At 66.2% G+C, this 19,965-nt stretch overlaps 1 protein-coding gene across 1 annotated transcript; it reads left to right on the top strand.

Moving 5' to 3' along the window:
• The first annotated feature begins 698 nt into the window (after window positions 1-698).
• Window positions 699-18,025, top strand: COL2A1 (collagen type II alpha 1 chain). The gene is given in 61 exon segments (XM_056321913.1): window positions 699-949; window positions 3,166-3,369; window positions 4,087-4,103; window positions 4,370-4,402; window positions 4,527-4,559; window positions 4,653-4,706; window positions 4,817-4,918; window positions 4,995-5,072; window positions 5,247-5,291; window positions 5,374-5,427; window positions 5,523-5,576; window positions 5,677-5,730; window positions 5,823-5,876; window positions 5,964-6,017; window positions 6,520-6,564; window positions 6,672-6,725; window positions 6,830-6,874; window positions 6,978-7,031; window positions 7,118-7,216; window positions 7,458-7,502; window positions 8,107-8,205; window positions 8,988-9,041; window positions 9,452-9,559; window positions 9,648-9,701; window positions 9,799-9,897; window positions 10,610-10,639; window positions 10,641-10,664; window positions 10,738-10,758; window positions 10,760-10,837; window positions 10,923-10,976; window positions 11,160-11,213; window positions 11,451-11,504; window positions 11,630-11,683; window positions 11,792-11,836; window positions 12,137-12,239; window positions 12,348-12,421; window positions 12,423-12,452; window positions 12,532-12,585; window positions 12,674-12,694; window positions 12,696-12,728; window positions 12,815-12,829; window positions 12,831-12,869; window positions 12,967-12,987; window positions 12,989-13,021; window positions 13,100-13,207; window positions 13,347-13,400; window positions 13,486-13,539; window positions 13,903-13,974; window positions 13,976-14,065; window positions 14,156-14,263; window positions 14,638-14,745; window positions 14,948-15,001; window positions 15,102-15,209; window positions 15,728-15,781; window positions 15,895-16,002; window positions 16,193-16,246; window positions 16,415-16,522; window positions 16,608-16,896; window positions 17,029-17,216; window positions 17,491-17,733; window positions 17,859-18,025. Coding segments are annotated over 61 exon segments (4,497 nt in total). The 5' UTR covers window positions 699-828; the 3' UTR covers window positions 18,006-18,025.
• The last annotated feature ends 1,940 nt before the right edge of the window (window positions 18,026-19,965 follow it).

Raw genomic sequence — 19,965 nt, 5'->3', positions numbered from 1 at the left:
GGGGGGGGGGTCAGCTCCTTTGGGGTGGGATGTGGGATGGGGGGGGAGGTCTCAGCTGTCTGGGACCCCCAGGAATGTGTGTGGGGGTCTCAGCCCCCAGGACTCCATGGATGGGGGGAGATGGGGGGGAGCTCAGTCTTGCTGGGAGCCCCGGGATGAAGAGAGGGTCTCGCCCCTTGGGACCCCCTGGATGGGACTGGGGGTGGGGGGTGGGGGCTCACCCCCTGGGACCCCTGGCATGGAATGAAGGGGGTGTCTCGCCCCAGGATGGGATGGGATGGGATGGGATGGGAGGGGAGGGGAGGGGATGGGAGGGGGGGTTCTCACCCTGGGATAGAATGGAGGTGTCACCCGTGGGATCCCCGGGAGGTGGGACGGGGGGGTGGGGTTGTCTCACCCCCGGGGTGGAATGGGGGTCTCACCCCCGCGGTCCCCGGGAGATGGCGAGGGGGGGGTATCTCACTCCTGGCATGGAATGGGGGGGTGTCTCACCCCCGGGATGGGCTGGGGGTCTCACCCGGGGATGAGATGGGGTGGGGGGGGTCTCAGCCCCCGGTCGCTCCCCGACCGCCGCAGCCCCCCCGCACCGGCCCGGGGCTCGGGGCCGCCGGGGGGTGTGCGGGGGGGGGGGGTGGGGGGCCCCGTCCTCGTCTCCCGCCCCCCCGCCCCGTCCCTCCCCGGCCCGGTGCCGTCCCGGAGGAGGGTCGGGGGGGCCGGCCCGGCTCGGGTTACAGGGCCCGGGGGGCCGCGCCGGGACTTATACGCGGCGGCGGGGCGGCGCGGGCACTGCTGGGCCCGCCGCACGGTGAGGGGCGCCGCCGCCTCGCCATGCCCGGCCGCCCGCTGCCGCCGCTGCGCCCGCTGCCGCTCCTGCGCCTGCTGCCGCTCCTGCTGCCGCTCCTGCTCCTGCTGCCGCCGCCGCCCGCCGCCGCGCAGGACCGCGACCTCCGTGAGTGCCCCGGGGCGGGGGGCGCGGGGCAGCGCGGCGGGGGACGGCGGGGGGACAGCGTGGCACCGAGCGGGGCGGCGGGGGGGGCAGCCTGGGGGGGGCAGCCTGGCGGTGGGACACACTGGGGGCCAGCGTGGGGCGGGGGAGAAAGTTTCAGGGTAGTGGGGGGGGGGGCAGCATGGGATGGGGGGGACACTGGGGGACAGCGTGGGATGGGGAGACAGCGTGGGGTGGGGGTCAGCCTGGGGTGGGGGGACAGCATGGAATGGGGGAGAAAGTTTCAGGGTAGTTGGGGGCTCAGCCTGGGGTGGGGGGACACTGGGGGTCAGCGTGGGGTTGGGGGGGACAGTGTGGGTTGAGGGAGAAAGTTTCAGGGTAGTGGTGGGGGGGCAGCCTGGGGTGGGGGGACACTGGGGGACAGCGTGGGGTGGGGGGGGACAGCGTGGGGTGGGGGGGACAGCATGGAATGGGGGAGAAAGTTTCAGGGTAGTGGTGGGGGGACAGCCTGGGGTGGGGGGACACTGGGGGTCAGCGTGGGGTGGGGGGGACAGCGTGGAATGGCAGAGAAAGTTTCAGGGTGGTCGTGGGGGGCAGCTTGGGAAGGGGGGGGGCAGCCTGGGGTGGGGAGACACTGGGGGGACAGCATGGGATAGGGGGAGAAAGTTTCAGGGTAGTGGTGGGGGGCTCGGCATGGGTTGGGGCAGACATTGGGGGACAGCCTGGGATGGGGGGGACAGTGTGGGATGGAGGGAGAAAGTTTCAGGGTAGTGGGGTGGGGGGACAGCCTGGGGTGGGGGGGACAGTATGGGTTGAGGGGGACACTGGGGGACAGCATGGGATGGGAACAACAGCGTGGGGTGGGGGGAGAAGGTTTCAGGGTGGTGGGGGGGGAGGTCAGCATGGGATGGGGGGGACAGCAGGAGCTGCAGGGGGGACATGTCAGGGTAGTGATGGGGGGAAAGTGTGAGTTGGGGGACACACTGGGGACAGCATGGGATGGGGGGGACAGTGTGGCACAGAGAGGGACAGCATGGGACACTGGGGGACAGTGGCATGGAAGAGGAAAGTTTCAGGGTCGTGGTGGGGGACAGCATGGGATGGGGGACACTGGGGGACAGCACGGGATAGAGGGGGGTGGGATGGAGGGGGAAAGTTTCAGGGTAGTGGGTGGGACAGCCTGGGGTGGAGGGGGACAGAGGGGACAGCCTGGGTCGGGGGGACACACAGCATTAGGACCATGGGGTACAGATGGGGCAGGGGGTGCAGCTTGGGGACAGCAGGCTGCAGGGAGGGGACAGTGAGGGACAGCTTCGGGTGTAGGAACTGGGCTGGGCAAGGGGCACAGCAGGGACACTGGGGGTACTGCTGGGGGACAGTGGGGGCCAGCCCGGGGAGGTGGGGTACACCCTGGGGGTAGCGGGGGACAGCCCAGGGACATGGAGGGCAGCCTGGGGACAGCAGGGTCCAGCCTGAGACACAGCGTCCTGTTGGGGACACGGGGTGCAGGACAGGGGGCACAGCCTGGGGACACCGAGGTCAAGCCCAGGGGCACAGCCTGGGGACACCGAGGAACAACCTGGGGACCCTGGGAACACCAGGGCACATCCCAGGGACCCTGGGGGCACCAGGGCATCTCCTGGGGATCCTGGGTCACACAACCTGGGGACCGTGGGGCACATTCTGGGGACCCTGGGGCACCTCCAGAGACCCTGGGGTGCGGCCTGGGGACCCAGGGGCACCTCCTGGGGACACCTGGGGACCCTGGGGCACAGCCTGGGAACATTGCCCCCCCGCACCCCTCCCCCCCTCCCCAGACCCTGGGGACACTGGCGATGCGGTCCGTGTCCCACTGGAGGTGCGGGGTGCTACGGGGACGCACTGAGTGCCCCCAAGACAGTGGGACACCGAGTGCCATCAGGGTTCCATGGAAGGGGGACCCCCCCTGCTTGAGGCTGGACCCCCCGTCGCTGAGCCACCCCCCTGCTGCTCCAGGAGTCCTTGCTTGTCCTTGTCCCCCAAGCTGAGGGGGGGTTCTGCGAGGAGGGGGGGACACACAGAACGGCTGGGGTTGGCAGTGCCACCACCCCCATCCCACCCTGGCGCTGTCCCCCCCGCTGCCACCCTCCCGCACGGGGGTGGGGGGGGTGGGGGCTGCCATCCCCACCTCCTGGCCGTGTCCCCCCCCGTCCCCGTCCCCCCCCCCCTTGTCCCCGCAGCCGAGGCAGGCAGCTGCCTGCAGGACGGGCAGAGCTATCGCGATAAGGACGTGTGGAAGCCGGAGCCGTGCCGTATCTGCGTGTGCGACACGGGGACCGTCCTCTGCGACGAGATCATCTGCGAGGAGCTGCGGGACTGCCCCAGCCCCGAGATCCCCTTCGGAGAGTGCTGCCCCATATGCCCCACTGACCAGCCCAGCGGTTGTAATTTATTTATTCCCTCCTCTCATTAATAAATAAATTACCCGCCCATGGATGGGCTTTGGGGGGGGGGAACATCCATGGGGACCCCAGGCGAAAGGCAACTTGGCCCCCGCAAAGGGCCTCAAAAAAACTCATCCCAGGGTGAAAAAAAGTAGGTTTGTTTTTTTTTCACCCCAAATGGCAGCGGGATTCGCAGCCCGGATGGTTTTGGGGTGTTTTTTGGAGAAGCGGCTTGGGGGGTGATGCTGGGGGGTGACCGTGGCCGTGGACCCCCCAGGGCATCCTGGCAAAAGGGACATTCGGGTGGTGTTTCCGTCCCCAAAGCCACCATAATTCACCCAGAATGATGGAAAAGCGCTGCCCGCCCCCCCCCCCCAAAAGCTGCAACCCCAAGTCCCAAACCCCCAAAAACACCCAAAGTTGCCTTTTTTAACCCTTTCCTGCCCCCTCCGGGGGGTGTGAAGGGTTGAGCACCCTCCCAGCTGCCTCCCCCCCCAAAACGGCACGGCCCCACTCCCGCATGCTGCACCCCGCTTTGCCCAACCCCACCGCCCTGCTTCGGGGGAGCCCCCACACTCCTGTGCCCCCCAGTTTGGCCCCACAGCCCCCCCAGGAGCATCACCATCCCTCAGGCTGGGGACAGGGGTGCCTCGTGTCCCCCCCAGCCCATCCCCCCTCTAATTTCTCTTTATTTCTTTTTTTTTTTTCTCCCAACAGGGCAACCTGGCCCCAAGGTGAGGATGATGTGTCCCCCCCGCGGTCCTGATTTCCCAGCCCAGGGTTTTCCCCCAAAATGGGGGAGGTGGGGGGTGTCAAGGCAGGACCCCTGCACATCTCCCTGGGGCGAGTAGCCCTGGGGTTGCCACCTCCCTGGAGGGGTTGTCACTTCCTGGGGGGGGGCGTTTATCTCTTCGGGGGGGGGGTTGTCACCTGGGAGGGGTGTGGGATTTGGGGGGGGTGATGTGCCCCCCTGTTGCTCACCCCATGCTTTGCCTTGCAGGGGCAGAAGGGCGAACCCGGTGACATTAAAGATGTAAGTGTAGGGGGTGTGCTGGGGGACCCCCAAAACGGGGGGCCCTGCCATTGCAGGGATGGCCTGGATGGGGGGGGGGGGTCCTACACTCGTCTCACCTCACCTTTTTGTTTACCCCCCCCAGGTTGTAGGACCCCGAGGGCCGCCGGGACCGCAGGTGGGAGCACGTTTCTCCGGGCGCATTGTTGGAATATTTGTGGGAGGGGTTTGGGGGGGTTGGGGGGAGAGCTGACCCCCCCTCCTCTCGCAGGGCCCGGCAGGTGAGCAAGGACAACGAGGGGACCGTGGCGAGAAGGGGGAGAAGGTGAGAGCGTGCCCCCACCCCCGGCAAACCGCCCCCCGGCAGTGGCGGGGCGCTGCAGAGAACTGTCACGCTCGCTGCATGGGTGACCCCCCTTTCTGTCCCCGCCACAGGGCGCTCCCGGCCCCCGGGGCAGGGATGGGGAACCCGGCACCCCTGGAAATCCTGGTCCCCCCGGCCCCCCCGGCCCTCCCGGCCCCCCCGGCCTCGGTGGGGTGAGTATCGGGGGGTTTGGGGTGAGATGAGGGGATTTGGGGGTGGGCTGCGTGCTCAGCCCCCTTCCCCCCGCAGAACTTCGCGGCGCAGATGGCGGGCGGCTTTGACGAGAAGGCTGGAGGCGCGCAGATGGGCGTCATGCAGGGACCCATGGTAAGGGACCCCCCCGGGGCCAGGGACCCCCCCACACGCCCCAGGGGGACCTGGCAGCCGGTTGCGTCTTGGGACATGGAGGAACCGGGTCACCGAGGGTGGGTCCCCATTTTGGGGGGACCCCCTGGTTTGGTGGGGGGGGTGCCCCCGTGACACTGTTGTCTCTCCCCCCAGGGCCCCATGGGACCCCGCGGCCCCCCCGGACCCTCCGGCTCTCCCGTAAGTACCAACCCCCCGCCAGGCTCGGGGGTCTCTGGGTGGGCACCCCGCCACCCCACCGATGCCACCGTCTCTCTTCCAGGGTCCCCAAGGATTTCAAGGCAACCCCGGCGAGCCCGGCGAGCCCGGCGCTGCTGTGAGTGTCCCCCCCCCGCCCCCCCCCCCCCCCCGGGCTCGGGGACATGCCACCCACCAGCTCCCACTCACCCGCTGCCTCTCTGTCCCCTTTAGGGTCCGATGGGTCCCCGGGGACCACCGGGACCTCCTGGGAAACCCGGCGATGACGTGAGTCCTTTCCCGCTCGGGCTGAGAACGGGCAGCTCATTGCAGCGGTGGCCCCGGCCAGGCGGTGACTTTATTTCCCCCCAATCTCATCTCTCTGCAGGGCGAGACTGGCAAACCTGGCAAATCTGGCGAGCGCGGCCCCCCCGGCCCCCAGGTAAGGCACCCAGGCTGGATCGGGCGCCCCTGGGGCAGAGACCCCCGTGTCACCCCTTCGCCCCCAACCCGCTTTTCTCCGCATGCTCACAGGGTGCTCGTGGCTTCCCCGGGACGCCCGGTCTCCCTGGAGTGAAAGGCCACCGGGTGAGTGTGTGCCCCCCTCCTTGCACCCCCAGTGTCCCCATCACCCGGTGGCACGGAGCGTGACCCCCCCCATCTCTTTGTCCCCAGGGTTACCCCGGCCTTGACGGTGCCAAAGGAGAGGCAGGGGCTCCTGGAGCCAAGGTAGGTGGTGGGGTGTCGGGGCGGGGGGAGGTGACCATCTCTGTGGCATCGAGGCTGGGGGGATGACAATCCCCACGGCATCAGGGCTGGTGGGGTGACCATCCCTATGGCTTTGCAGCTGGCCCGGTGACCACCACCGTGGTGTCAGGGCTGGCCAGGTGACCATCCCCGTGGTGTCGGGGTGACCATCCCCGTGATGTTTGGGCTGTTGGGGTGAACATCCCTGTGGTGTCGGGGTGACCGTCCCCATGGCATTGGGGCTGTTGGGGTGACCATCCCTATGGCATTGCAGCTGGCCCGGTGACCACCACCGTGGCGTCAGGGCTGGCCAGTGACCATCCCCACGGCGTCGGGGCTGTTGGGGTGACCTTCCCTGTGGCATCAGGGCTGGCCAGGTGACCATCCCCCTGGTGTCGGGGTGCCCATCCCCGTGGCATTGGGGGACCATCCCCGCGGTGTCGGGGTGCTCACCCCAGGACTCACCCTCTGCCCTTCCCCGCAGGGTGAATCCGGCTCCCCCGGCGAGAACGGCTCCCCTGGCCCCATGGTGAGTCTTTGGGCTGGGGAAGGGGCAAACTGAGGCGGGGGGGTGTCGCCCACCCCCAGCCCCTCACCGGGCAAGACGGAGCCCAACGTGCTTCTGTGTCCCCCCAGGGTCCCCGTGGGCTGCCCGGAGAGAGAGGACGTCCCGGCCCCTCCGGCGCTGCGGTGAGTGTGACGCTGCCTGGGTCCCTGGTGGCACCCGCGGTGGCTGGGGGGTCCCCAGCCCCCCACCGTGCCCCCCATGACGTCTTGTCACCGTCTCCCCCCAGGGTGCTCGTGGCAACGACGGCCTCCCTGGCCCAGCTGGACCCCCGGTGAGTAACGGGCTGCCGGACCCTGTGTCACCCCGTGGGGGACAGGGGGGTCCCCTGGGACCCCCCAGAGCCAGGCAGATCCTCACCCCCCTCTCGCCCCCAGGGACCTGTCGGCCCAGCCGGAGCCCCCGGCTTCCCCGGCGCCCCCGGCTCGAAGGTAAGGGGGGGGGGGGGCTGCTCCCAGCAGGGGAAACTGAGGCACAGCGCCGGCTGCACCCCCTCACCCTGTTTTTCATTCCTCAGGGTGAAGCTGGTCCCACCGGCGCGCGAGGTCCTGAGGGTGCCCAGGGCCCCCGCGGTGAATCCGGGACCCCCGGCTCCCCCGGCCCTGCTGGCGCCCCCGTAAGTGCTGTCACTTGCTGTGACACCCCCCCGGGTGGCTTGTTGCCCTGCCTGTCCCCAGGCCTGGGAGCCACAGGGATGGGGCTGATGCTGTGAGCAGGGGGGGAAACGGGTCATCCTCTGCGTGGCCGTGGGGAAACTGAGGCACAGGGGGGCTGCGGACCCTCTACCCCTCCAGACCCCCCCCAAGGGGAACTGAGGCTGGGGGTGCAGAGTCGGGCTCAGCACCGTCTCCCTCTAGGGCAACCCAGGGACCGACGGCATCCCCGGCGCCAAGGGCTCGGCGGTGAGTGTTGGGGGACGGGGTCCCCAGCCCCAGGGGGCTGTGGCTTGGGAGGGGGCTGGGGCGGGGAGGAGCTGGCATCTGGGGACACTTCGGGACACATGGGGACCCTGACGTGGGGACACCAGGATGTGGGGAGGATGCTGGGGGATCGGAGGATGCGGGATGCTGGGAGATGCTGGGGGATGTGGAGGGATGCAGGGATGCTGGGGGATATGGGGGGCGTGCTGGGGGACATGGGATGACAGGGGATGCGGGATGCTGGGGGACACGGGGGATGTGGGATGCTGGTGGGCACTGGGGGGATGCTGGGGGACACTGGGGATGCGGGATGCTGGGGAATACTGTGGGGATACTGAGGGATAGGGCATGCTGGGGGACACTGGAGGGATGCTGGGGGACACTGGGGGATGCTGGGGGACACGGGGGATGTGGGATGCTGGTGGGCACTGGGGGGATGCTGGGGGACACTGGGGATGCTGGGGGATGTGGGATGCTGGGGGACACTGGGGGGATGCTGGGGGACACAGAGGATGCTGGGGGAGGCGGGAGGGGACATGGGGACGCTGGGTACCGTGCCCCCCTGATGGCGGCTGGCTGCCCGCAGGGTGCCCCCGGCATCGCTGGCGCTCCAGGCTTCCCCGGACCCCGCGGCCCACCCGGACCCCAGGGTGCCACTGGCCCGCTGGGACCCAAGGGACAGACGGTAAGACCCCGGAGAGCCCCCCCGATGGGAACCAGATGTGCCCCGCCCACTACCACATGCCACGCCTGTTCCCACTGACCACGCCCATTCAACCACAGGCCACGCCCCTGCTCCCAGCCTTGCAGGTCCCCTCCCTGTCACCCTTGGGTGGCTCCTGCGTCACCCTGTCCTGGTCCCCAGAGGGGCCACCTGGGACGGGATGGGGACAGGATGGGGATGGGATGGGGACGGGATGGGGATGGGGACAGGATGGAGATGGGATGGGGATGGGGATGGGGACAGAGATGGGAGGGGGACAAGGTGAGATGGGGATGGGGACAGGGATGGGATGGAGGTGGGATGAGGTGAGGATGGGGACAGGGAAGGGAACGGAGATGGGATGGGGATGCTGTGAGGGTGGGGATGGGAATGGGACGGGGACAGGGGCAGGTGAGAGGGCTGGGCTGGGGGTGAGGAAAGGGATGGGGAGAGGCTTGGGAACAGGGATAGGGTTGAGGTTGGGATCAGGAATGGGGGACAGGAAAGGGGCTGGGGACGGGGTGGGGACAGGGGTGGAGTGGGGACAGGGGAAGGTGGCAGGATGGCGACAGGGATGGGGACAGGAATGAAGGTGAGGATAAGGCTGGGTTGACGACAGGGGTGGGGATGGGGACAGGGGTGGGGATGGTGACAAGGGTGGGGACAACAAGGTGGCGGACGGAGGGATGGGGCAGGGCCCAGGGACGGGGACAGCTGTGGGGACGCTGCGGCCCCGTCCCCCAGCACCCTCTCACTCCCCCCAGGGAGAACCCGGCATCGCGGGCTTCAAAGGCGAGCAGGGACCCAAGGGCGAGACGGTGAGTCCTGGGGGGCCACATCCAGCGCCCCCGGCCGCCGGGGGTCCCGGGGCCCCTCGCTCCCCACCGGGGCCGGAGCGTCTTGTTGGCGTCTAACGAACCTCTTCCCCTAACGAGGCCCCTCGAGGGGCAGCATCCCCCCTCCCGCGGGGGAACAATAGCTGCTGTGTTCGCCCCCCCCCCCCCCGCCCCCCCCCCCGACATTCCCCCCTCGCTTCATTAACCAGCCTCAATGTGCGGGGCCGGATCCCCGCCGGTCCCCGGCGCCAGCGGGACACGTGGCACGGCGAGGGGCTCGCCCGGCACCCCTGGGGTCTGTGGTTTGGGGGGGGGCAGAGGATGCAGGCAGGGCTCCCCCAGGGTGCAGGGGGAGAAGGCTCCTGGTGACCCCTTTTCTTCCTCATCCTCAGGGACCCGCGGGACCCCAAGGTGCCCCCGGGCCGGCTGGTGAGGAAGGCAAGCGAGGAGCCCGCGGTGAACCCGGTGCTGCTGGCCCCGTGGGACCACCTGGAGAGAGGGTGTGTGGCCCCCCCTGCACCCCCCAGTGAGGTGCTGCCCCCCAAAACCTCCCCCCACTTCACTCCTCCTCCTCCTCTTCCTCCGCAGGGTGCTCCTGGCAATCGCGGCTTCCCCGGGCAGGACGGGCTGGCTGGACCCAAGGTGGGACGTCAGGGTCATGGGGTGGGGGGGACCCAGGGGGGTGATGCCCCCCTGAACCCCCAGACTCACCCCTTCTCCCCCCTCCCACCCCGCACAGGGTGCTCCAGGCGAGCGCGGCCCCGCTGGCCTCGCAGGTCCCAAGGGAGCCACCGGTGACCCCGGCCGCCCTGGCGAGCCTGGGCTGCCCGGAGCCAGGGTGAGACACCCCTGCGGGGGCACAGGGGGGCTGCTCGGGGGGCTCCCTGCTGCACCGGGGGGGCTCGAATGGGGCTGGACCACACAGGCACAGCGGGGATGCTGGTGGGAGCAGCAGGGAGGCTCTGTGGGGTTGACAAGGTGCTTTTGGGGTTAGTTAGGACGCTTTTGGGGTCGACAAGGTGCTTTTGGGGACAATAAACTGCTTTTGGGGCTGGTTAAGGTGCTTTTGGGGTTGGCCAAGATGCTCTTTGGCATTAGGATGCTCTTTGGGGTTGGTTCAGTTGGGCTTCGGTGCAAATGAAGTTCCTTGGGGTTAGTTAAGATGCTCTTTGCTCGTTCAGATGTTCTTTGCGCTTATCAAAGATGCATGTGGGGTTACTGAAGGTGCAATCTGGGATTAGCAAAGATGCTCCTTGGTGCTAATTAAGTTCCTCAGCGTTAGTTAAGATGTATTTAGGGTTAGTGAAGATGCTCCTTGGGGTTAAGATACTTACTTGGTGCTAATTACGATGCTCTTTGGGGGTTGAGGGTTAGCAAAGGTGCTCTTTGGGGTTCACCACCACGGGCAGGGGGTTAGGCAGACCCCTCTGCGCCTCCTCTGTGAGCCCCAGGCCCAGAGCAGGGGCTGAGAGTCAAGCAGGATGGGGTGCCCAGCACCCCCCACCTCGGTGCTGGCCCCCACAGCCCCCCATTGCTTCCCTCCGCTGCAGGGTCTCACCGGCCGCCCAGGCGACGCTGGTCCCTCAAGGCAAAGTTGGCCCAACGGTAAGTGATGCTGCACAGGGGGTCGGGGGGCTGGGGGATGGCGCAGCCCCCGCTGATGTCCCCCTCCCCGCAGGGTGCTCCCGGCGAGGACGGCCCGCCCTGGCCCCCCCGGCCCGCAGGGTGCTCGAGGCCAGCCTGGCGTGATGGGTTTCCCTGGTCCCAAGGGTGCTAACGTGAGTATGGGCCAGTTTGTAGCCGAAACGGGGCTGCAGCCTGGGCACGGGGCCCCACTGCCACCCCCTCCCCCCCTCTCTCTAGGGCGAGCCTGGAAAAGCCGGCGAGAAGGGGCTGCCCGGCGCCCCGGGGCTGCGGGTGAGTTGTTATCCCTCTCTTGCCACCCCCCCCCAAAAGCCCACCTTGGGGTCGCTCTGGCCTCGCAGTCTGCTGAGGCACCTGCAGGCTCCAAGTGGGGAAACTGAGGCACGGGGGCCGGAGGGTGAAGCGGGGTCGGCAGCGTCGCGCCTGGTGCTCAGCGGTGGGTTTTCTCCTCCGTAGGGTCTTCCCGGCAAGGACGGCGAGACGGGAGCTGCCGGCCCCCCGGGACCTGCCGTGAGTGTCCAGCCTGGTTCCCCCCAGAGCCAAAACCCACTTGAAATTTGTGTGTGGGGGGGTGTGTCGGGGGTTGTAGCCCCCCCTGGATCTGGGCAAAGGATAAGCCAGGTCTGCTGGGATGGAGCCTCTGCGCCCCCCAGCCCTCGCAGCAGATTCCCCCCGTGATTCTGGCTCTGCCCAGAACCCTGGGGTGGGGGAAGCCCACGGGGTCCTTCACCACCGTCCTTCCCACAGGGTCCCGCGGGCGAGAGGGGAGAGCAAGGAGCCCCCGGCCCCTCTGGCTTCCAGGTGAGCACATGGGGGGCGGTTTGTGGTGCCAGGGTGGGGGTGATGCTCGTGGGGTGACCCTGAGTCCCCCATCCCTGGGGGTCTCGCTGCTGCCGTGCTCACGCCCGCTGCTTTCCCCCCCCCAGGGGCTGCCCGGGCCACCAGGTCCCCCTGGAGAGAGCGGCAAACCCGGAGATCAGGTGAGACCCCCATATTTCCCTCCTCTCAGGCATCCTCCAGCTGCAACAGGGGGGTCAGGACCCCAGCGGCCCCTGGGGCTGACCCCCAACTCTTTCCCTCCGCCACAGGGTGTTCCTGGAGAAGCTGGTGCCCCCGGTCTCGTTGGTCCCAGAGTAAGTGTCACCTGTCCTCCCGGCCGCAGGGACAGGATGCCTCTCCCTGTCCCGTGGGGGGGGTTTGGGGGGCTCAAGGTGGTTGGCAGGGCCTGGCTGCCCTCACCCAGGGCCATTGCCTGCCCCAGTCCTGGTGGTTCAGCCTCTGCTGCAGCCCATCCCCTCTTCTCCCAGTACATCCCAGTCCCCTCCGGGCAGTGTGGGATGGGTGCTGTGCCCACTGTCCCTGGGGACACCCCATGCAGGGGACATTGTGACCCTCACCATGGCCTCGTCCTAACGCTGTTCCCCCCACCCCAGGGTGAACGCGGCTTCCCCGGTGAGCGTGGCTCTCCTGGCGCCCAAGGGCTGCAAGGTCCCCGTGGGCTCCCCGGCACACCGGGCACTGACGGACCCAAGGTGGGTGACAAGGAGGGACACGGCTCCGTGGCTCAGTGCCACCAGCAAAGCTGTGACACTGGGGGTCACACTGGCACCCCAATAACTGCACCTTCACTCTGCTTTAGGGTGCCACCCGGACCAGCTGGCCCCAACGGCGCCCAGGGCCCCCCCGGGCTGCAGGGGATGCCCGGTGAGAGAGGAGCCCGCCGGCATTGCTGGTCCCAAGGGGGACCGGGTAAGTGATGGGTGCTGGAGGTGTCCTGAGCGGTGTCAGGGCTCAGCTCGGCTCACACCACCTCCATCTCGCCTTGCAGGGAGACGTCGGAGAGAAGGGCCCTGAGGGAGCCCCTGGAAAGGACGGCGCACGCGTAAGTGGGACCACGGGGACACGGTGGGTGTGGGGTGGCCGGGGGGGGATGCTCATGGTGACCTCATCCTCATCTGTCTCCTCTGTAGGGTCTGACAGGTCCCATCGGTCCCCCCCGGCCCCGCTGGCCCCAACGGCGAGAAGGTGAGAGCCCGGGGAGCCCCTTGGCTGCTCCCAACCGAGGGGGGTTCCGTGGACACCCCCCCAACTCTCCATCCTTCCTTTTCCAGGGTGAATCGGGACCATCCTGGTCCATCCGGTGCTGCCGGTGCCCGCGGTGCCCCCGTAAGTGCCACCCCCTGCAGCCCCCCGGGGTGCCGGCGGTGCCCCCGCTGGCCTCGCTCCCCCCTGTCCCCCCATTTAACTCCCACCTCCCCCACAGGGCGAGCGCGGTGAGCCTGGTGCCCCCCGGTCCCGCCGGATTTGCCGGACCCCCGGTGAGTATTTGGCCCCGCGCCCCCCCAGCACGGGTCCAGCGGCAGCACAGCCTGCTCACGGCCCGCTGCTCCCCGCAGGGTGCCGACGGGCAACCTGGTGCCAAAGGCGAGCAAGGAGAGCCCGGCCAGAAGGGTGACGCCGGCGCTCCGGGTCCCCAAGGTCCCTCCGGCGCACCTGGCCCACAGGTGGGTACAGTCGGGACCCCCGCAAAGGGGGGATGAACCCCGCGGGTGGTCCCAATTCCTGAGCAATCTGGGGCATCGCCTGGAGCAGGTTGCAGCCCCCCCCCGCCGTGTTTCTAACCCGTTTTACTCCTTTCCCCAGGGTCCAACTGGTGTAACTGGTCCCAAAGGAGCCCGGGGTGCTCAGGGCCCCCCTGTGAGTATGGAGGGGTGGGATGCAGGAGGGGGCACTGGAGGGAGCGGGGCAGCATCTGAGCCGCCTTTCCCCTCTCCTTCCACAGGGAGCCACTGGATTCCCCGGCGCTGCCGGCCGCGTGGGACCACCTGGCCCTAACGTGAGTTGGGGGGCAGCCAGGATCGCTCGGGGGCAGCTGGGATCACTGGGGAGAAGCCAGGATCACTCGGGGGCAGCTGGGATCACTTAGAGGGCAGCTGGAATTGCTTGGGGGGCAGCTGGGATCACCCGGGAGCAGCCGGGATTGCTCAGCCCCGGGGCTGGGGGCTCAGAAGATGCTGGTTGTGCCGGGGCCAAGCAGCGGAGGGTCCCCGCTAACAGCCCCCAGCAGCTCACCAGCCCCTAAAAGGGGCTTCTCTGGGGGTCTTCAAGCCCCGGAGCCCCCGGCTGGCACCAGGATGCGGGCGATGAAGGTGGAGGAGCCCCCCCCGTTTGCACTAACCCCCGTCTTGTCCCCCCGCAGGGTAACCCAGGCCCCCCCGGTCCCCCCGGCTCCGCTGGCAAAGATGGTCCCAAGGGTGCTCGTGGCGACGCCCGGTCCCCCGGGCCGTGCTGGTGACCCCGGTCTCCAAGGCCCCGCCGGTCCCCCTGGCGAGAAGGGCGAACCCGGCGAGGACGGCCCCGCCGTACGTGTTCTGGGGGTCACCTCCCTCCACGCTCCTCCAGTGCTGTGCCACCCCCCCCGTGGGTCTGACCCCACCTCTGCCTCCCCGCAGGGTCCTGATGGTCCCCCAGGTCCCCAGGGCTTGGCAGGACAGCGTGGCATCGTCGGTCTGCCCGGACAGCGCGGCGAGAGAGGCTTCCCGGGGCTGCCGGGGCCCTCGGTGAGTCGGGACCCCCCCAGGCTCAGCCCTCCCCGGTGCCCCTCCGCGGGCTGTCGGGGAGGCCGTTTGCCTTCCCCGAGCTCAGCACCCTGAGGTTGGGAGCTTTGAAGCACGGGGGGCAGCTTGGGGGCTGCAACGAGCTGCTCACGGGGACGGCAGCCCCCCCAGGTGCAGGTCAGGCGCCCCAGGGACCCCCGTCCTGGGTGCAGTTTGGGGTTTTGCAAAGCCACCAGGATGCCGGTGGCATCGGGGGCTGGGCGATAACTGGGGTGAGGTGGGCACGGGGGTCTGGGAGCCTTAAAGCGCGGCTGCTGCTGGGTGAAGGGATGCGCTGGGACCCCTCACTCACGCCTGTTGTCTTCTCCCTTCATTAGGGCGAACCTGGAAAACAAGGAGCACCCGGCTCTGCAGGTGACCGAGGGCCCCCCGGCCCTGTGGGTCCCCCCGGTCTGACGGGTCCCGCCGGTGAACCTGGGCGCGAGGTAGGTGGGACCCCCGGGTCCCAGTGTGACCCCCGACGGCAGTGCTGGGCATCGCTGGTCCCGTGGCTGGGGGGCCTGGCACTTAACTCGGCTCCTGGCAATCGCCGGCACCTTTTCACTGACGGTTTTTGCTTTGAGAGGGGGGTTCATGCGTGCCCTGCTCCCTCCGAAGGTCAAGACTTAATTTCTCCCCTTCTCCCAGGGTAACCCTGGCTCTGACGGACCCCCGGGCAGGGACGGCGCGGCCGGCGTGAAGGTGAGCGTGCCCACGCACCTCCCCCGGCGCTCGCTGTCTGTGCGCCCCCTCATCTGGCCAAACCCCCCGTGGGTCTCACCACCCCCTTGTCTCGGCACAGGGTGATCGTGGTGAGACCGGTCCCGTGGGTGCCCCCGGTGCTCCCGGTGCCCCCGGCGCTCCTGGCCCCGTCGGTCCCACTGGGAAACAAGGAGACAGAGGCGAGACGGTGAGTGCCGGCGCATGGGCGAGGGAGACGGCTCGTTGGGTTTGAGGTCTTGTTAGGGGAGACAGGAACCACCCTGAGTGCAGATAAATGAAGAAATAGCAGAGCCCCTCCAGGAGCAATTAGCTACTCGGAGTAATTGGGAGAGCCAGGCAGGTGCCGTTAGCTGCTGTCGCTAATTTGGCGGCGCCTTGAGTGCCGTTACCCGCTCCGAGCATCTTCCCCGGGATTCATGAGCACCAGGAGCCCAGTTCAGGCTCTGCCTGCGCACAGGCGCTGCCCGGGGAGCCGTTGGCACCGGGAGCCTTAACCGGGCCGGTTTGTTTGCAAGGGTCGTTACTCGGTGCTGATGCTCCACCTGAGAGTATTTAAAGATGCTGTTCGGCGCCGCAGCTGCTGGTCCCTGGTGCTGCGAGCAGGGCAGCTGGCAGGCGGCGGGGGGGTACGGGCACCCCCAAAGGCACAGGGCGCCCCCCCCAGCACCCTGCGCTCCTTTTGACTCCCCTCTTTTCTCTCTGCAGGGTGCACAAGGTCCTATGGGTCCCTCCGGTCCTGCTGGCGCTCGAGGCATGCCGGTGAGCAATGCTGGGTCTGTCGGAGCGTCCCCAGCGCAGCGCACGGGGTCCTGCGGCTTGTTGGGCAGGGGTCTGCCACCCTGAGCCCAGCACGTCCCCTTCCCCCCTTCCAGGGTCCCCAGGGGCCTCGTGGTGACAAGGGTGAGACGGGAGAGGCTGGAGAGAGAGGGCTGAAGGGCCACCGTGGCTTCACCGGGCTGCAGGGTCTTCCCGGACCACCCGTAAGTGTTATTTTTGGGACTCCAGCACTCAGCACCCCCCCAGCATCTCACTGCAGAGCTGGATGCGGCTCCTTCCGGGGGGCTGCGGCTGCGGGCAGAGCCCCAAGCCCAGGCAAAGGCTTTGCTAGGGCTGACCACCCCTCGACGCCGGCCGCGGAGCTGTGACCACCCACTCTCGCTTCCTCCTTAGGGTCCTTCTGGAGACCAAGGCGCTGCTGGCCCCGCGGGTCCCTCCGGTCCCAGGGTACGTCCTGCCCGTGGCACCTGGGGAGACGGGAGGAGAAGGAGGCGCCTCCGTCCTCGAGCCCCGCCGCCGGCCTCGCTGGCCGATGGCAGGAGCCAGCAGCTCCCCAGCACCGTCCCTGCCACCTTGCCACGACCTGACGCCCCCCCCCATGGGGCTCTCTCCTAGGGTCCCCCTGGCCCCGTTGGCCCCTCCGGCAAAGACGGCTCCAACGGCATGCCCGGCCCCATCGGTCCCCCCGGCCCCCGCGGACGAAGCGGCGAACCAGGTCCTGCGGTGAGTGAAAACGCTGTCAGTGGTGGGGCAGGGGAGTCCAGCTGTCAGCACAGCCCATCAGCGTCGCATCTCCTCCCTCCTGTAGGGTCCTCCTGGAAACCCGGGTCCCCCCGGTCCTCCCGGCCCCCCGGGCACTGGCATCGACATGTCGGCTTTCGCCGGGCTGGGTCAGACGGAGAAGGGTCCCGACCCCATCCGCTACATGCGGGCGGACGAGGCCGCCGGCAGCCTCCGGCAGCACGACGTGGAGGTGGACGCCACCCTCAAGTCCCTCAACAACCAGATCGAGAGCATCCGCAGCCCTGAGGGCTCCAAGAAGAACCCGGCCAGGACCTGCCGCGACATCAAGCTCTGCCATCCCGAGTGGAAGAGCGGTAGGAGCCCCCATCCCGCCTCCTGCCCTCCCCTCCTCCCCCCCAGCCCAGGAGGACAGCAAGGTCCGTGATGCCTTTTGCTCCAACCTCCCAAACCTCGTGTTCTCACACCGTTCACCCTCCCCACCGCAGGAGACTACTGGATCGACCCGAACCAGGGCTGCACCTTGGACGCCATCAAAGTTTTCTGCAACATGGAAACGGGTGAGACCTGCGTCTACCCCAACCCCAGCAGCATCCCCAAGAAGAACTGGTGGACCAGCAAGACCAAAGACAAGAAGCACGTCTGGTTTGCAGAGACCATCAACGGCGGTTTCCATGTAAGCGTCCCCCCGGGCTGGTGCTCTGGAACGGGAACGGGAGTGGAGGTTGAGCGGGGAAAGGTGCTGGGTGTCCAGTTGGAGGGCTGGGATGTCCACGCTGATGGATGTTACAGGAGGGACCGGCTGTGTTGGAGGCCTGGAGGTGGGTCAGTTGGGCTGGGATTTTTGCAGGCAGCTGGGAACGTGAAGCCTGGAAGCCCCCCCAAAAGGCGGCTGGAAATAGGGTTGTTGCGACCCCCGTAGGCTTCACCGTCTTGCCTCTTCCCCCCAGTTCAGCTACGGCGATGAGGACCTGGCTCCCAACACCGCCAACATCCAGATGACCTTCCTGCGCCTCCTGTCCACCGAGGGCTCCCAGAACGTCACTTACCACTGCAAGAACAGCATCGCCTACATGGACGAGGAGACAGGCAACCTGAAGAAGGCCATCCTCATCCAGGGCTCCAACGACGTGGAGATCAGAGCCGAGGGCAACAGCAGGTTCACGTACAGCGTCCTGGAGGACGGCTGCACGGTGAGTCCGTGGGTGCCTGCGGGGAAGACGTAGGTGATGAGTTGGGGTTCGACCCCTGAGGTTGCTGCTGGTCTGGGGGGGCTCGGGAGCATCTCGTAACGCCCCTCCTCTTCTTTCCTGCCCAGAAACACACTGGCAAGTGGGGCAAGACAGTCATCGAGTACCGGTCGCAGAAGACCTCGCGCCTGCCCATTGTAGATATTGCACCTATGGACATTGGTGGAGCCGATCAGGAGTTTGGTGTGGATATTGGCCCAGTCTGCTTCTTGTAAAAATAATTGTTTTATTTGTGTGTGTGTTTGTTGTTGTTGTTTGTTGGGTTTTGTTTTGTTTTGTTTTTTTTAAAAAAAATCCAGCCCAATACTATAAAACTAAAAAAACCCAAACTGCCCAAGCCCCCCAAGGACCTGAGTACTTCCCCATTGCTCGTATGACTTCTGCACTGAATGGCTGCGACGACCTCTCGAGTCACGCCGTCCGTCGGGGACCACCGCCTCTTTTCAGCGCCGGCCGGGCAGGCTGCGAAATCAGAAAACCCACGGTCTTATTTATTTATTCTCTTCCCGTAAGACCTATTTTTTAGGTCAGGTGGAGGTGGGAATCTAACTGGCAGGTACGATGGCCCTTCCCTGCAAAAGGGATCTCACAAATCCAGGTATCACAAATCCCCTCCCGCCCCCCCTCCCTCCCCCTCTGTATCACCAGCAGGAGTGCTAATGTATAATACGATAAAAAAAAAAAAATGGTGCTATTCTTGTAAAACAAGTCTGTATTTTTTAACATCCGTTGATACAAAAAACAAAAAAAAAAAACTTTTGGTGGAAAGTAGAAGTCGATCTGGGCTTTGCTTTTGTCGCTCTCCGGAGGCGGTTGCTGCGGTCTCGCTCCCTTCTCCGCGTCTCTCAGCCATGATAAAGGAAGGGTTTGGGTCAAATCTGCAGCTTTTCTGGGTTGAGGCTACCTCATGCTAAGGGAAAAAAAAAAACCCAAACATATCAATTCCTCAAAAAGGCAAAAAAAAAGGGAGGGGAAAGCCATCTAAATTGACAGATCTTGGAACACCAGGAGCCGATCTTCTGTCCCGCTGCTCCCCTGAACAAAACAGGGGCAAGCACTGGGGACACCAGTAAGGAAACCAGTGGGGAGGGGGATGCTGAGACCAATCGTGATGCAAACCAGTACACCCATGGCCAGGGCCTGCCTTCCAGCCCCCCTCCCCACAGAATTTGTCCATTTTGTGCACGTAAAAATCTCATTCCAGGGTCTATTTAGCAATACAAAGGGTGGCAGAGCTGGCAGCCATCACACACTGACATCTCGCAAGGCAGTTGTGCCTTTAAAGTTTCATAAAAAGTTACATATTTAAATTCTTCTCTTAAACAGGCTTGCTAATTGGAGGAAAAGCCTCAGTAGTTGAGGGGTTTTTTATTATCTTAAAGAAAATTAGCCCACTGACCCCACAGGAGTTACAAATGTGCTTGAGCTTTACGTGCAGGATGCAACATGCAGCTGTTGACTGGGGAAGTTTATGAGTTTCATGACAGTGCTTTTGTTAAAGCCTCGGCTTTTTGCATCCGTTGATAGCCTGGGCGCTGCAGTTTTTCATTAAGAGAAATTACAACTTTAAAGGATTAAAAAAAAAAAAAACACTTTTAAAAACGCTACTTTGGGGCCCTCATCTCAATTTTAAACACTCACAGCTGGCAACACAGCAGCAACTGTGCTAAAGCACCTGAGGCAGCCTCCGCAGGGCTGGGATCCTCAAAAAACATTGGCAGAAGAAATTCATTAAAAAGGATTGGGGGGATTAAGAAGGATTTTCAAAATAAAACGCCCTTTAAAAGGCCAAGTGCTTTGCCACATGACCCAGAGGGCACCCCTAATGATTAGTGCTCCGGCTCACCGCTGCCAGCTGCCACACAACTAACTCGGGGCAAAGCCCTTCCCCTGTCTAGCCAAGCAGCGGGAGCTTGTGGGAACCCCCTGAGCCCCCCAAAATCACCCGGGTAAAAGGCCCCCAGAGGCGGCTACTTTCCCAGCCTGTAGCAGGAGAGGCTGCGTCACCTCCGGGGCTGCAGCCGAGGACAGTGGCGCAGGTGGGAAAGGCAACGTCGGGGGTGGGGGGGTGGCGGGGCAGGAGGCAGGAGGCAGCATCACCCCACGAGGAGAAACCAAAGGGGCCAGGACTGAGCGGGGAAGCTCATGAAACCAGATGGATAAAGAGCAAAGTTT

Source organism: Falco biarmicus, chromosome 19 (genome assembly GCF_023638135.1).
Source record: "Falco biarmicus isolate bFalBia1 chromosome 19, bFalBia1.pri, whole genome shotgun sequence".
Lineage (NCBI taxonomy): Eukaryota > Metazoa > Chordata > Aves > Falconiformes > Falconidae > Falco > Falco biarmicus.
Note: the sequence above shows the minus strand (reverse complement) of the source record. Positions and strands in the feature narration are given on the sequence as shown.